The 13,309-nt window shown below is 48.0% G+C and overlaps 1 protein-coding gene and 1 non-coding gene across 8 annotated transcripts in view; both read left to right on the top strand.

Annotated features, from left to right (window-relative positions):
- The window catches only part of Myrip (myosin VIIA and Rab interacting protein), a 194,821-nt gene that overhangs the window by 36,298 nt on the left and 145,214 nt on the right, over positions 1-13,309 (top strand). For all 7 annotated transcript variants that reach the window (XR_015451099.1, XR_015451098.1, XM_013072884.3 and 4 more), the window contains exon 2: positions 263-406. Coding sequence is in view for 5 of the 7 variants with exons in the window: in XM_013072884.3 (XP_012928338.3) it covers positions 297-406 (110 nt within the window). In the remaining 2 variants the exon portion in view is untranslated. The remainder of the gene's footprint in view (positions 1-262; positions 407-13,309) is intronic.
- On the top strand, positions 9,681-9,787 carry LOC147828250 (U6 spliceosomal RNA). Its single transcript, XR_015451106.1, has one exon. It is a non-coding gene; the product is annotated as a U6 spliceosomal RNA (small nuclear RNA).

Below are 13,309 nucleotides of genomic sequence, written 5' to 3'. Positions count from 1 at the left end.
GAGGCGCATGATACCTTCCGTTGGAAAGAACAGGCCATTTTTCTGGGCCTTTTGGGTTTTTGGTTTTCACTGAAGCGCTGGGATAATGAAGCTGGGAGATGGTCAGTTGCGGTCCCTTTCCTGCAGCGGGGCTGGGTGTGCGGGGCACAGAGTCTGCCTTAGCGAGCGAAGCTCCAGGGAAACACCGCGCATAGTTCTATTGGCCGCGTCCATGCCTGGCTGCTACTTCGAACTCACGGTGGTCTCTGCCTTGGTCTTCCAGGTCCTGGCCCATCGCCCGAGTTTGGCCCTGAGCCATGGGGAGGAAGCTGGACCTGTCGGGCCTGACGGACGAGGAGACGGAGCATGTTCTCCAGGTGGTGCAGAGAGACTTCAATCTCCGAAAGAAGGAGGAAGAGCGTCTCAGGTGAGGACTTGGGTGGCCACGTGCGGACCGGGGTGGTGGTGCGCTCACTCGCTAGTGCGCTGGGCGCTGGGCGTCTGTGCCCTGTGGAGAGGCTGGCTCCGCCCACAGTGGGCGTCGCCAGGTCCGCGGGGAGACCGCCCGTTGCGCCTCCCAGCCAGCCCTCCCTGGGGCTGCGCCCGGCCCTGCGTGGCTGTGGGGCGTGTGCTGTGTGTGGAGTGAGCACCCTCTTGGCTCTCGTGTTCCCATCAGCGGGTACTGCGGAAGACTGCGGTACTAGCACGGGGGGACGTTCTGGGGAGAAGTGGACTCACAAGCGTGCAGGGGTCTACCGGACCCCTTGCCACCGAAGGCCTGATGGCGCACAGCGCTGCAAGGCTAGGGCGGGACCTGCTCCTGCACCCCGTGGCTTGATAGAGGGGAACGGAGGCCGGAGCGGTGTCGCCCGATGCCTCTGCTGCTGGTGCTCCCTCGTGGAGCATGTTTGAAACACTGCTGCAGCTCGCTAAGCAGGAATCCCAGCAGGAATCGGGAAGTGAGCAAGGTGGGAATGAGGCCTGGGTGTCTCCCCAGGGCAGGCCGGCCTCCCATCTCGGCTGCCCGCACCATCACCCGAGCGCTCGAGGTTTATTTACACCGGGCTCAGGCCCCGGAGACAGCGTCCTGACCGGGCCTCCAGGCCGGGCTGGGCCAGGACCTGCTGCCTCTGCCTCCTCTGCGCCTCCCCACCCTTTCAGGTCTAACACTCATTCCTCTGCACCCCAGTCCCTGGGGAGCCCGCGTCACACCTCCTGCCTTGGACCCCCGGCCTCTTTACACAGCTCTCACAAAGCCACCATCCAGGGGGACAGAAGCCCTTCACCCCACCTTTGTTTATGGCTCTCAGCACTGCCTAATAAATGTGAATGTGTCCTTCGTCGTTCATTTGCTCCCCAATTGCTCCCCAGAGTGTCACTCTCCTACAGAAATACAGGGTGAGACGTGTATAGAATGCGAATATAGGCATAATGTTAAATGTTCACATACCCTTACTAAAGAATAAAAGAAATAGAAAAAATAATGTCAGTATTTTTATTTAAATGTATTTATTCAAAATATTATCTCAAATGTATACACTATAAAGTTATCAATGAAGTTTTTTACATTTGTTATACTAAGTTTTTGAAACTGTTGCATATTTTACACTTACAGACCTGCCTCAGTTCAAGGGTTCAGAAGCCACTTGTGGCTGGCAGCAGTGATGACGTCAGTGAAGCGCTGAATGTAAATTTCATGGGGAGGAAACTTCTCATGCTGACTGCTCTCCACCCCTCAGCTGAGCAGGGCCTAGTGCATGGGTGTCGTCCTTCAGGGCACATGCCCCCTCTGCTCACATTCCCATGGCCTGCATCTCCATGCATTACACCCCACTACACGTGTCCCCCAATGCCCATGGCCCCCGCTGCACGCACCCCTGCTCTGAGGGCCTACACCGCTGCATTTGTGTGGGGCTCAGGCACATGGGCTGCTCATCCTCAAAGCATTATTCCCACCTCTCTGTCTGCCTTCTGTGTGTCTGGCAGTCTGAAGAATTTCCCTTCAGCCCTGCGATATTCTGCTGATGTCTTGTTCAGATAAACAGATTAGTCAGTTAAATTATCCACAAACTGCTGGAACCCCATTCCTGCGGCGTAGGTTAGTCGTGGTCCCAGAATTCTCCTGCACATTTCCCAGCCTCCCTCCTGGAGTCAAGGCCAGGGACCAGGTCTGGCCGCCAGTGGAGAGGAGGGCCGGCACCTCCAAGCCAGGGCCCGAGGGCTGGGCCTTCTCTCTGTCCTCACCTGTGCTGGGTCTGACCTCCCTGGTGAAGGAGTCTCTAATGGCCCACGGACACCATGTAGGCGTGTGCTGGCCAAGCACCAGCTCTTGGGTGGCTTGTTCCCGTTGCAGAGCTGTGGGAAGGGAAAGGGGCGATGCCCATCACCCCTAGGCCGTGGCTCTGCAGGCAAAGGGCAGGCCGGGGCCTGGGCAGCTCAGGGAGGTCTGGCTAAGTGGAGGTCCTGATGCAGCTGTCTCTGTCTCTGGCCCCGCGTGTGTCCATGGGAACATCTCAGATTCTAGCGTCGAAGTCCATGTCCTGTGATTTTACAGGGTCAGGAAGGGTTACAGAGTGGTTTCTACAAGGACCACTAATTGCCCTGGGCCATGGTGCTCAAATCCAGTCATGGAGACACTGAGGAGAGGCCACAGCCTTCAAAGTTTCTCACTTCCTATGAGCTGGCCAGAAGTGTGTTGGTACTGGGCTGACTTCCGAAGGGTGCTGGCTTTCACGGGCTTGGTCTGTGGCACAGCAGGGTTAGGCTTGAGGAAATCGCTTCCCGTAGCTGCTACTGGCCATTCATTGTGGGCTTTGATGAACTGACGAGTCCTGCACCCCACAGGACAGTGGGCAGCTGGGTGGGAGCCAGGGAGGAGGCGGGGAGGGCAGCGGGGAGCACGGACAGAGTGGTGGCTCCCTCTGGCCCTGTGGGGGGGAGGCCTGGACACTGCCTGCCCACCTGGCCACACCTCCTCAGGCTCTTCCCTCCCCAGGCAGGCCGAGTGTCTGTCGTGAAGAAAAAAATAAGAGCTGTCGGCGGTGTAGAAAACCCTGCTTGGGGAAGGAAGAAAGCCTTTCTTAAAATTCGAAGTAAGCGGTGTTTCTAGTTTGTGGAACAGAAACTTCTGAGGACCAGTCACATTTTCTAAAGTCAGTAGAACACAGGGTTTTCATAGAAGGAATTGATGATCTTTCTTTCTTCAAGGTTCACTTTCATTTTAAACAGATGAACATTTTATTATACAACCTTGATTTTTCAAAAAGTAAACTTCCTTTGCTCTCACTGTCTTTTGTTTGGGACAGGAAAGTGGATCTGATGACTCACATGCCCTCCTAGTGACACCCTGTCCTGAAACTGCGGGTCAGGTCCGGGCCTCTGCCCCGCTGGGATGAACGAAGCCCATGGGAACATGGGCGTAACTCTGCGCACCTGTGTGTCAGCCGCGTTTCCCGATGGCCTCTGGAGCTTGTGGGCTTCTGCACCAGTGCTGTGTGCTCACCTGCCTGCTTCATGACCTCGCTGTCTCTCTGTAGGCCGCAGGGTGATGATTCCTCCAGTGACATCAGCAGCCCGGGTCGGTGGCCACTCCCAGTTAGGTCCAGCATCAGTGCCTTTATGTGGAGGGGACCTGGGTTCTGCTCCAGGAGCCACTTTGTGGTGGGCAGGGCTGTGGTACACAGAGCTGGGGCGCTGGGAGAGAGCTGGGGACTTGCAGGTGTGGGCCCTCAGGCAAGGGCGTAGTCACCGCGAAGCTGGGCAGAACCTCTCGAGTTTCAGAAATCCCTTTTTTGCTTATATTGGCATGGCATTTATACTGTAATGAAAGGGCCAGCATATTACATCAGGGCTGTTGGCCATTTATTCATTTGCTTCTAATTGCATTTTGAATGTCAGGAGCCACTGTGGCTCTGATTCCTTGCCTGACCTGTATTCCTCAGACCTGTGGCCGGCATTTCTCTGGCAAAGGGAGCAGAGCAGGAAGTTTCCACAGCCTGGGAATACGGACAGTGGATGAACAGTCGGGGTGGTGAGGGTCACACATTTAGTAAGGGGTGGGAGAGCGTGAGGGGCCCAAGGGCGAGGTGAGGACAGGGAAGAGGATCTCTGACCCTCCAGGACAGACAGGACGTTTCAGTGGATTGAAGCACAGGATAAGGCACCCAGGGCAGGAAAGATGTGCTTTCTATCCCAGGTGGGACCTGTGGTGGACAGGTGGATCACTGCTTTTCCACTTCTGCTTCTGGCGTTGAATTAGGACGTGGGATTCCAGGAATGTCACCTCCTCTCCCCCAACCCCGGGAAAGCACTGTTCTCTGTTTCTGAGACGGGAAGTGGAGCCAAAGAGTTGTTCAGTGACCTCCTCCTGTTGAGCATGGCAAAGATGGATTCAGACCTGGGTAAGGAAGCGCTGGAGCAGGGCCCAGTGACCAGGGAGAGACACTGCACTTGGTACTGCAAACCGGCCCCTCGGTGCCCTGGGCACAGGAGTGCAGTTAGGGCCAGCCTGAAAAGGCGGATGTGCTTGCTGAAGTTTTGGGGTGTGTTCAGGAGGGCAGAAGTAGGGTGCAGGTTGGGTGTGGGGAGGGGGAGGGGGGCAGTGGGGCAGCCACCAGCCGCGCGGACACGGGGAGCTGCCCACATGGCCTGTCCACCTTGAGATGTAGTCTAAGCGTGCAATGTGCACTGGGTTGCAAAGAACATGTATTGGCTACACATGAATATCCTAAAATTGCACTTCCATAAATTCATTATTACAATAATTTCTCTGCTTTCTCTTTTACTTTTCAAAATGTGGCTACTAGAAAGCTCTAAATGACACATGTGGCTCTCTGCCTATCTGTGTTGGACAGTGCTGGTCTGGAGTGCTAGGTTAAGCGGTCTACCCCATGTTCACGGAGGAGCGTGTGCCTCCCTGGAGGCATCATGACCTCTGGGATGACGTGCTTAGAAGGCCCTTGTGTTCATACTTTGTGGGGTGTCTCTGGCACCCTCTTTCCTCTGAGGCTCCACTTTTGTGCATGGCCAGGGGAGTTCAAAAGCACTTGTAACGAGCGGAAGGAGTTACACTAAGGAGCTCCCTTGCTTTTTAATCTGTGGCCTTCCAAGATGGACAGTTACCAGTGTAGAGATTCTGGATGTATGCTCCCTATAATCTTTAACAACAGTCTTCAAGTGGCTTGCTTTGTAGTTCTGAGTTCCTTGTCGTATTTACTTTTCTGTTGCAAATGTCAGAGGCTCCGCTTCCGGGCTGTGATAAAGCCGCTGTGGCTCTGACTCCTGGCCTGACCTTTAGTCCTCAGCTCTGTGGCCAGCATTTCTCTGGCAAAGGGAGCAGAGCAGGAAGTTTCCACAGCCGTGTGTAGAAGCCACGCTCTGAGGCCTCCATAATGCACGGCCACGCACACTGCCAGCCAGATGGAAAGCGGTGGAGAAGCAGAAGTGAGCGCAGAGGGACACACGGGCGGCAGATCCACTTTCCTGCTGCTGCTGCTGCTGTGGGAGGACAAGGTCCTCGCTCCCAGGCGCCCTCCCGTGTGCCTGGAGGAGCCCCTGCCTTGGCCAGGGCCCCTTCCCTGCCTGCCCGGTGCTCGGTGCAGTGCGTCCGCTCCTGCTCTCCGAATCTAACCTCTCCCCGACCTCAGGCTGGCTCACCAGGGTCACTTCATCCAGACGAGGAGGTGCTGCCCAGGCCAGCGAGGGCGTTGCTGGGACTTGGGTGCAGACCTTCAGCCCGCTACGAGAGCTGGCACCTGTGCTCACCTCCCGGGCCCGGTCCACAGGCTCTGGTTCCTGTGGCACTGGATGAGGCTGGGGCTGGGGTCCCTGAACGGCTGTGCAGCCCCCGCCTCAGGCCCAGGCCCCGAGGGCTGCAGCTCCTTACCCAGCTGCCCGCGCTGCAGTGCACTCGGCCACCGGGCTGACCCCTCCTCACCTATGGGGCCCCAGCAGGGCTTCTCCCCGATGCCGGCCTGAGGCGACTTCCTCCTCCTTCCTGGCTACCAGTGACTAAGAAACTACACAGAGATAGATGTACACTGTAAAGCACTCCAGATGAACCAAGATGAAATCCTAAAACAAGTTCCAATAGCCTACAGAAAAATAGAGCAAAGAAAACAGAGGAATGGAAAACAACTGACAAAAGCAGTATATTTAAGCCAAAACATGGTAATAACGGTATTAAGAGTACATGGTCTAAATACCCATTCAGTATGCAAAGTAGGTAAAAAGCTATGTTGCAGTGATAAGCTGCCTACAAAAAGCTTACCTCTGTATCGTGACATGGGTAAAAGTCAAAATATGGAAAAATATATCGTGTGAAAATTAATTTTGAAAAACAGGAATGGCTACATTAATAATCAGATAAGCTAGAATTTAGAGTAAAGAAAATTATCATAAACAGAGCAGGATATTGCATGATAATAAAAGGGTCTATTCAGGGAGAAGATACAGCAACTGTAAACTCTAAATGTTTTCAAACTAGACAGAGTCAAATTTGAATGGGTAGAACTAATACTAGAAATAGACAAGCTGGCGATTAGGATGGAGACCTACTTCAGCACCATCTCCCAAAAACTGGTAGAGAAACTAAACAGTTAGGAAGGATATGAAAAATATTTGACACCACAACCAAGGAACACACTTTAATTATATTTATGTGACATTTCCCTAACAGCATCAGACTACAAATTGCTTTCAACTGGCAACAGAACATATATTGACGTAGACCATATCCTGGGCCACAAAACAGCCTGATCAAATTTAAAAGATGTGAAATCATGCGAAGTATATTCTTTAACCTCATGCTGTCAAACTAGAAATAAATAGTAGAAAGACTACAGGGAAAATATCCCAATACCATTGAAACTGAACAACACACTTCCAAACAACCTGTGGGTCGAAGAAAAAGTCTAGGAAGAGTAAAACAAAAAACGTATTGGGTTGGGATTTAGCTCAGTGATGCTGCCGCCTGCCTTGCAAGCACAAGGTCCTGAGTTCAATCCTATGTACAAAAAAAGTACCGTGTTAAAATACAAATACAACATTTCAGAATTCATAAGCAGCTAAAGCAGTGATGAGAAGAAAAAGCATAGCACGAAATGTATCCTTTCGAAAAGAGGAAAGCCTCAAATCACCCATCTAAACTCCCACCATGAAAACCTAGAAAAAGAAGAGCAAAATATACCCAAAGCAAGAAGGAACAAAATAATAATGATCAGATGATCAGAACTGAAATTGGTTAATTTGAAAACAGAACAGCAAAGACAATACATGAAATGAACACTGTTTCTTTGAAAAGTTAAAAAGATGGACAAACCATTGGGTCAATCGTTGCTGTTAGACCACTGCAACTCCCAGCATCAGGAGTGACACCAACAGTGCAGTGCAGAGCCTGTGGACAGCAGGAGAGCATCAGACTGAACGCTGCGAATATTTCTGCACACACAAACTTGACAAACTGGGTGCATTTACATTTCAGTTTCCTGAAAGAGACCATAACTCACCCAATATAAAATAGATAATTTCAGTAGCCACATGATATTAAGGAAATTGAATAGTTAACCCCAACCCTCGAAAGGGAAATCTCCACGTCTAGGTGATTCCACTGAAAAATGTTATCAAATGAATAAAAAATTATTGTCACCAAGTTATATAGTGTTTCAGAAAGTATGAGAGATAACAATTCCCTCTTCATTCTGTTGTTATTCTCACCTTGGTGCTAAAAAAAAAAAGACAAAGACAGAAGAAAAGGAAGGAAGGGAGGGAGAGAGGGAAAGAGGGATGGAAGGGTGAAGGAGAGAAGAAAATGCACAGACCAATACGCCTTCTGTAAAAATCTTTTAGGGAATAGAACCTGACAATACACCAAAAAATTACACACCATGACCCAGTAGGGTTCATTCTAAAATGTGAGGTTGGTTCAGTATTCAGAAGTAAGCCAGCGTAAGTCACCTTCCTGAAAGAATAAGAAATAAGTTACCGTGTCAATCAATTCAGGAAAATATTGGACAAATTTCAACACATTTGATAAAAACTCTCAGAAAAATAGAGGTAATTTCCTCCACTTGATAAAGAGAATCTGGAAAAAACTAACAGTTACTACTGTGTTTTATTGGTGGAGAAGCGAATATTTTCCCCCTAACATCAGAAAATGTCAAGGTGTCTGCGCTCTCTGTTCCTAATCAACTTAGTACTGGAAGTTCTGGTTTACTTAATAGGTGTGAAAAGGAAATAAGTGGACCTAGTTTGGAAAGCAAGATGTAACTGTTCTGATTTGCAGAAGTCATGGTTGTCTACATGGACAATCCCAAGGAATCCCAAAAAAACCTCTCCCAGAACTAAAGTGAATTAAGCAAGGTTAAAGGATTTAAGATTATCAAATAAAAGTTCTTATATTTTTATATAGTAGAAATAAACATGTGATCTCCGAAATTTTAAATACAATTTTGTGTGTGTGTGTTGCGCGTTGTGTGTTGTGTGTCTTGAGCGTTGTGTGTGTTGCACGTTGTGTATGTTGTGTGTGTTGTGTGTGTTGCGCATTGTGTGTGTGTGTTGGGTGTTGTTTGTGTGTGTGTGTGTGTGTATGTGTGTGGTTATCAGGAATGGAGCCCGGGCCCCACACGAGCCAGGCAAATGCTGTTCCACTGAGCTGCACCCGGCTCCTCTCTCCCTTTCTATGAGTGAGTAGTATTTCACTCATTTGTTTATCCCTTCGTCAGTTTCCACTTTGGCTGTCATGGATAATGCTGCTAGGAGCATTCGTTAGCAAGTGTTTGTGCAGAAACGTTTGATTATCTTTGATCTATGCATAGGAGCGAATCGCTGGTTCCTGTGTTTAGCCTTTTGAGGAACCACCAAACTGTTTTCTGACCGTGCTGCGGTGTCTCATGTCCCGGCGTGCTCGATGGACATCAGCCCTTCACACCCTCGGCAGGCAGCCTGGTTACTATGTCCTGAAGTGTAGCTAGCAGGTGAGCTTGTATCTCACTGTGGTTTTGATTTGCATTTTCTGGTTTTTGGTCATTTGCATATGTTCTTCAGAGAAATGTCTAATGAAATCCTTTGTTTATTTTTATTTGGGTTAGCCCTTTATTACCGAGTTGTAAGAATTTTTTATATTACAGATAAATTCCCTTATCAGATAAATTATTTGCAGTATTTTCTCCCACTTTGTGGTTGTATTTTAACATTGTTGATAATTTCCTTTGAAGAACAAATTTTAATGAAGTCTAGTTCATATATTTTCCTTTGGCTTCTTAGATTTGAGTTATCATATCTAAGAAAACATTACCTAATCCAAGATTTTGAAAATTTACACTTATCTTTTTTCCAAGAATTTTTTAGATTTATTCTTTAAATTTAGGCCTGTGATCTATTTTGTGGAAATTTTTGCATATGGTATAAAACAGGAGTCCAGCTTAGTCCGTGTGCACATGGATATATAGTTGTCCCAGCAGCATTTGTTGATAAGACTATTATTCCCTCATTTAACTGTACAGGTATTCTTGCTGAAAAATTGGTTAACCACAAAAGTAATGGTTTATTTCCAGATGTCTGTTATATTCTATTGCTCTATATGTTTGTATTTATTCTTTTGCCAATAAAACACTGTCTCTTATTATTGTAACTTTGTAGACAGTTTTAAAATTGAGGAGTGGAGTCTACCAACTCTCTTTTTATCGCTTAAGGATATCTTGGTCTTGCTGGCTTCAGCAGCATATATACTAAAATCGGAACGATACAGAGAAGATGAGCATGGCCCCTGCGCAAGGATGACATGCAGAGTCGTGAAGTGTTCCATATTTTTGTGAGAACTCAGAAATTCTTTTCTTTTCAGAAATAATCTTAAATTGTTTAGTTCATAAAGCTGTTCTATAATAGCTAAAACACAAATCGTTATAAAAACTGAGAAAATTCAAAAATTTAGAAAGAAGCAAAAATAATCTATAAAGTTTTCGTCTTACATTTTTGTTCTGCATATATGTACTTTGGTACATTTATATGTAAATAATAATTAAACATCTTTCATCATTTATAAAAAAAAAGAATATCTTGGTCATTCTTGGTTCCTTGTATTTTTATTTGAATGTCAAGCTCAGCTTGTTAATTTTGCAAAATACATAACAAGCAGAAAAAGCAAGTGAGATTTTCATAGCAATGGTGTTGAATCTCGATCAATTTGAGGAGTATTGCCGTCTTAACAATAAGTATTTCAATCCATGAACATGGGATAGCTTTCCATTTATTGAAGCCTTTAATTTCTTTCAATAATGTTTGTGGTTTTCTACTTACAAATCTCACACTTTTTAAAAAAAATTTAAGAATTTTGTTTTTTTTTTGGTACTGGGGTTTGAACTCAGGACCCTGTACTTGCGAGGCAGGTGGCGGCCCCACTGAGCTAAATCTCCAGCTGGAATTTTGTTCTTTTGATGCTATTGTGATGAAATTGTAATATTTCATTTTCAGTTGATCTGTTACCCTGCAAGTCTTGCTGAATTCCATTGTTAGTTCTAATCATTTCTGTGGCTTCCTTAGGGTTTTCTATACTAACTCATGACATCTGTGTGTAGAGATAGTTGTTCTCCTCCTCCTTCTGCTTCCTCTTCTCTTTCTTCTCCTTCCTCTTCCTCCCCTTCTCCTTCTATTCTGCCCTCCCCCGACCCCCAATTGGCTCTGGAACAATATCAAATAGAAGTGGTAAAAGCCTTTTGTCTTATTCTTGCTCTTACAGAGAAAACATTCAATCTTTAATCATGAATTATGATTTTTAACTGTTAGTTTTCATGGACACCCTTTATTGGGTTAAAGAAGTTCCTTTGTATTCTTGATGTGTGGAGTGATTTAATCATGAAAGTGTATTGAATTTTGTCAAATGCATGTTTTGCAGTTATTAAGATTATCATGTGGCTTTTTCTTCATTGCATCTGTATAGTGCATACTTCAGACTGATGTTCAGTTTTATATTTTATGTATTTTGGGGGGCCTGTTGGAGATTGAACTCAGGGCCTTCGCATACATCTCTAGCCTTTTATTTTAATTTTTAATTTTGAGACAGGGTCTTCCTAAATTTCCCAGGCTGGGCTTGAACTTAGCAATCCTCCTGCCTTAGCTTCTCAGATGATTTCCTGATCTCTAACCAAGTTTGCATTCTAACCAAGTTTGCAAGTTTGACAAATCCTCCTTGGTCATGGTCTATAACCCTTGTTCAGTGTCACTGAATTTGTTTTGCTCATACTTTGCTGAGGATTTTATATTCATAAGGGATATTGTTCTTTTCTTGTGAGGTCTTTGTCTAGTTTGCCACTGGTCTCATAGTTCAATATATGTTCCTGATTCACATAATCCCCCACAGTTTACTAAGTTGCATTATGTGGCCTTTGCTCTATTTGCCTTGTTTCTGGTTCCAGGTCTCTCTAACCCTCTGTCTACAGCCAGTCACTCCAGAGGGTGGCTTCTGGTGTAGAAAGAACCATCACCAAACTGACCTTGTCCTAGCTGGTGACAGACAACAAGGTGCTGTGGAAGGAAGCTGCAGTGATGGGCAGGGAAGAACAGCAGGTGGGAAGCTACCTCCAGGGTGGGAGCTGTTTGCTCCCTCATTCAGGCCTTCACCCTAAGATCAGCCCTCTCTCCCACCCAGTGCTCACTGACCTAGGCCGAACGTGGCCAGCGACCCCAGGGTGAGGATCTTAAGCACTCGTTTGCTCTGACCTCGGGGCTCCTGCACAGCACCGTGGTGGCTGCTCCCTGCCAGAAGCCTCCATCCCGGATGCTGGCAGTTCAAGGCTCAGAGGTCAGACCCCAGCACTCAAGGGCTCCCACATTCCTGGGCCATTGCCAAGCCTCAGAACTGGGTATTTTCAACTAATCATAATTTGCATATACATTTTAAAGTGATGTTTGCGTTGAGTGGTGTTACCTCTAGTTATGTGCACCCCAGTGCTCAAACATGAACACAGTGTGTGATGTCTCTAGGACCAGTCTGGAGTAAATGACTGATGCACTAGGCGAATTCAGAAGCGGCAGTGTTGGGGACCTCTGTTTCTGGTCTTTTGTGATCCATTGTTCATCACTGAGAAGGTTGTAACACAGCACTAAGAATCTGTTAGTGGCCCAGGGCCAGGTCTATGCCTCCCCCTGTTTGTGTAAAGTCTCCGGTAGCGCAGCCACCCTGTTCATTTGTGTTTTATCTAAGGATCAAGGTTGTGAGAAGATGAACGTGCACCAGCCAACATATTTACTGACTGCACTGTTACAGGGAGCACATACCCACTTCTGGTTTAGAGCTGTGCAGTCACTCAGGAGGTCTCTTCAGGCAGCCAATTCCAAGGTCACCCTCACTTCCAAGCCCTGGCTGCTGTCCTGCGGGACACCCCTCACTTCACTGTAAAGCTCCAAGGAGAGTCTGGAGCCATGTGCGGCGGCACACATCTGCACTTCTAGCACTCTGGGAGGCTGAGGCAAGAGGGTTACAAGTTTGGCCCCAACCTGGGAAGCTTGATGAGACCCTGTCTCAAAATAAAAAATTAAGATGGGGGCCGGGATGTAGCTCAGTGCCGCCGCCACCCGCCTCGCAAGCGCAAGGTCCTGAGTTTGATCCCCAGTACCAAAAGAAAATAAATAAAAAATAAAGATGGGCTGGGGCTGCAGCTCAGTGTGCAGCACGTGGCTCAGTTGCCAGCACGGGTGGAGGTGCCCGTGAGAAGAAGCACTCAGTCCAAACCCCATTCCACAGCAAGTCCCTTGCAGCAGGACTCCAGTGTGCCTTAAGTTTTATGATTTTTAAAATGATATCTCAGACACTTGACCTCTGAGAAATATCTTCAAGGCTCTGGGCTAGAAAATCCCAAACTGCAGAACATCAGCTCATCTCCATATCAAGGAAGGGGCCAGAGATGCCATTTGGAGAGCTGCCGTGTACCAGGCATGGTGCTGGAGACTTGACTTCACTCTGTCTCTCTCTTGCTGAGGTTCAAGATTAAAAGCCTTGCCCAAGGTCCACAGCCCGGTCTGTGTGGTTCTCTGCCTCGGGCAGCTTCCGATACGTCAGTGCGTCTCCCAGGAAGAGCCAGGACAGCATCTCCGTGCCACCTGGGAGCTGGAGAAGTGCCAGTCCTGCTGCCTTAGCCCCACTGAGTCAGAAGCAGGGCAGGCAGTGTGCAGCAGTGTGTGTCTGAACAAGGTCCTGGGAGAAACTCTGTGCTTGGCATCAGGCTTCTGGTTTCGGAGCCAGAAAGGCCTTCAGCAGACCAGCATGGCCTCCTTTCTCGCCCGGCTGCAGGTGCGGCGTTCCCAGCGCACGTGTGCCTCGCACACGGCTGAGGAGTCA

The sequence above is a fragment of the Heterocephalus glaber genome, unplaced genomic scaffold (genome assembly GCF_053883595.1).
Source record: "Heterocephalus glaber isolate CG9 unplaced genomic scaffold, H.glaber_assembly_v1.0 deba00001175, whole genome shotgun sequence".
NCBI classification, from domain to species: domain Eukaryota; kingdom Metazoa; phylum Chordata; class Mammalia; order Rodentia; family Bathyergidae; genus Heterocephalus; species Heterocephalus glaber.
This window is presented reverse-complemented; position numbering and strand designations above follow the sequence as displayed.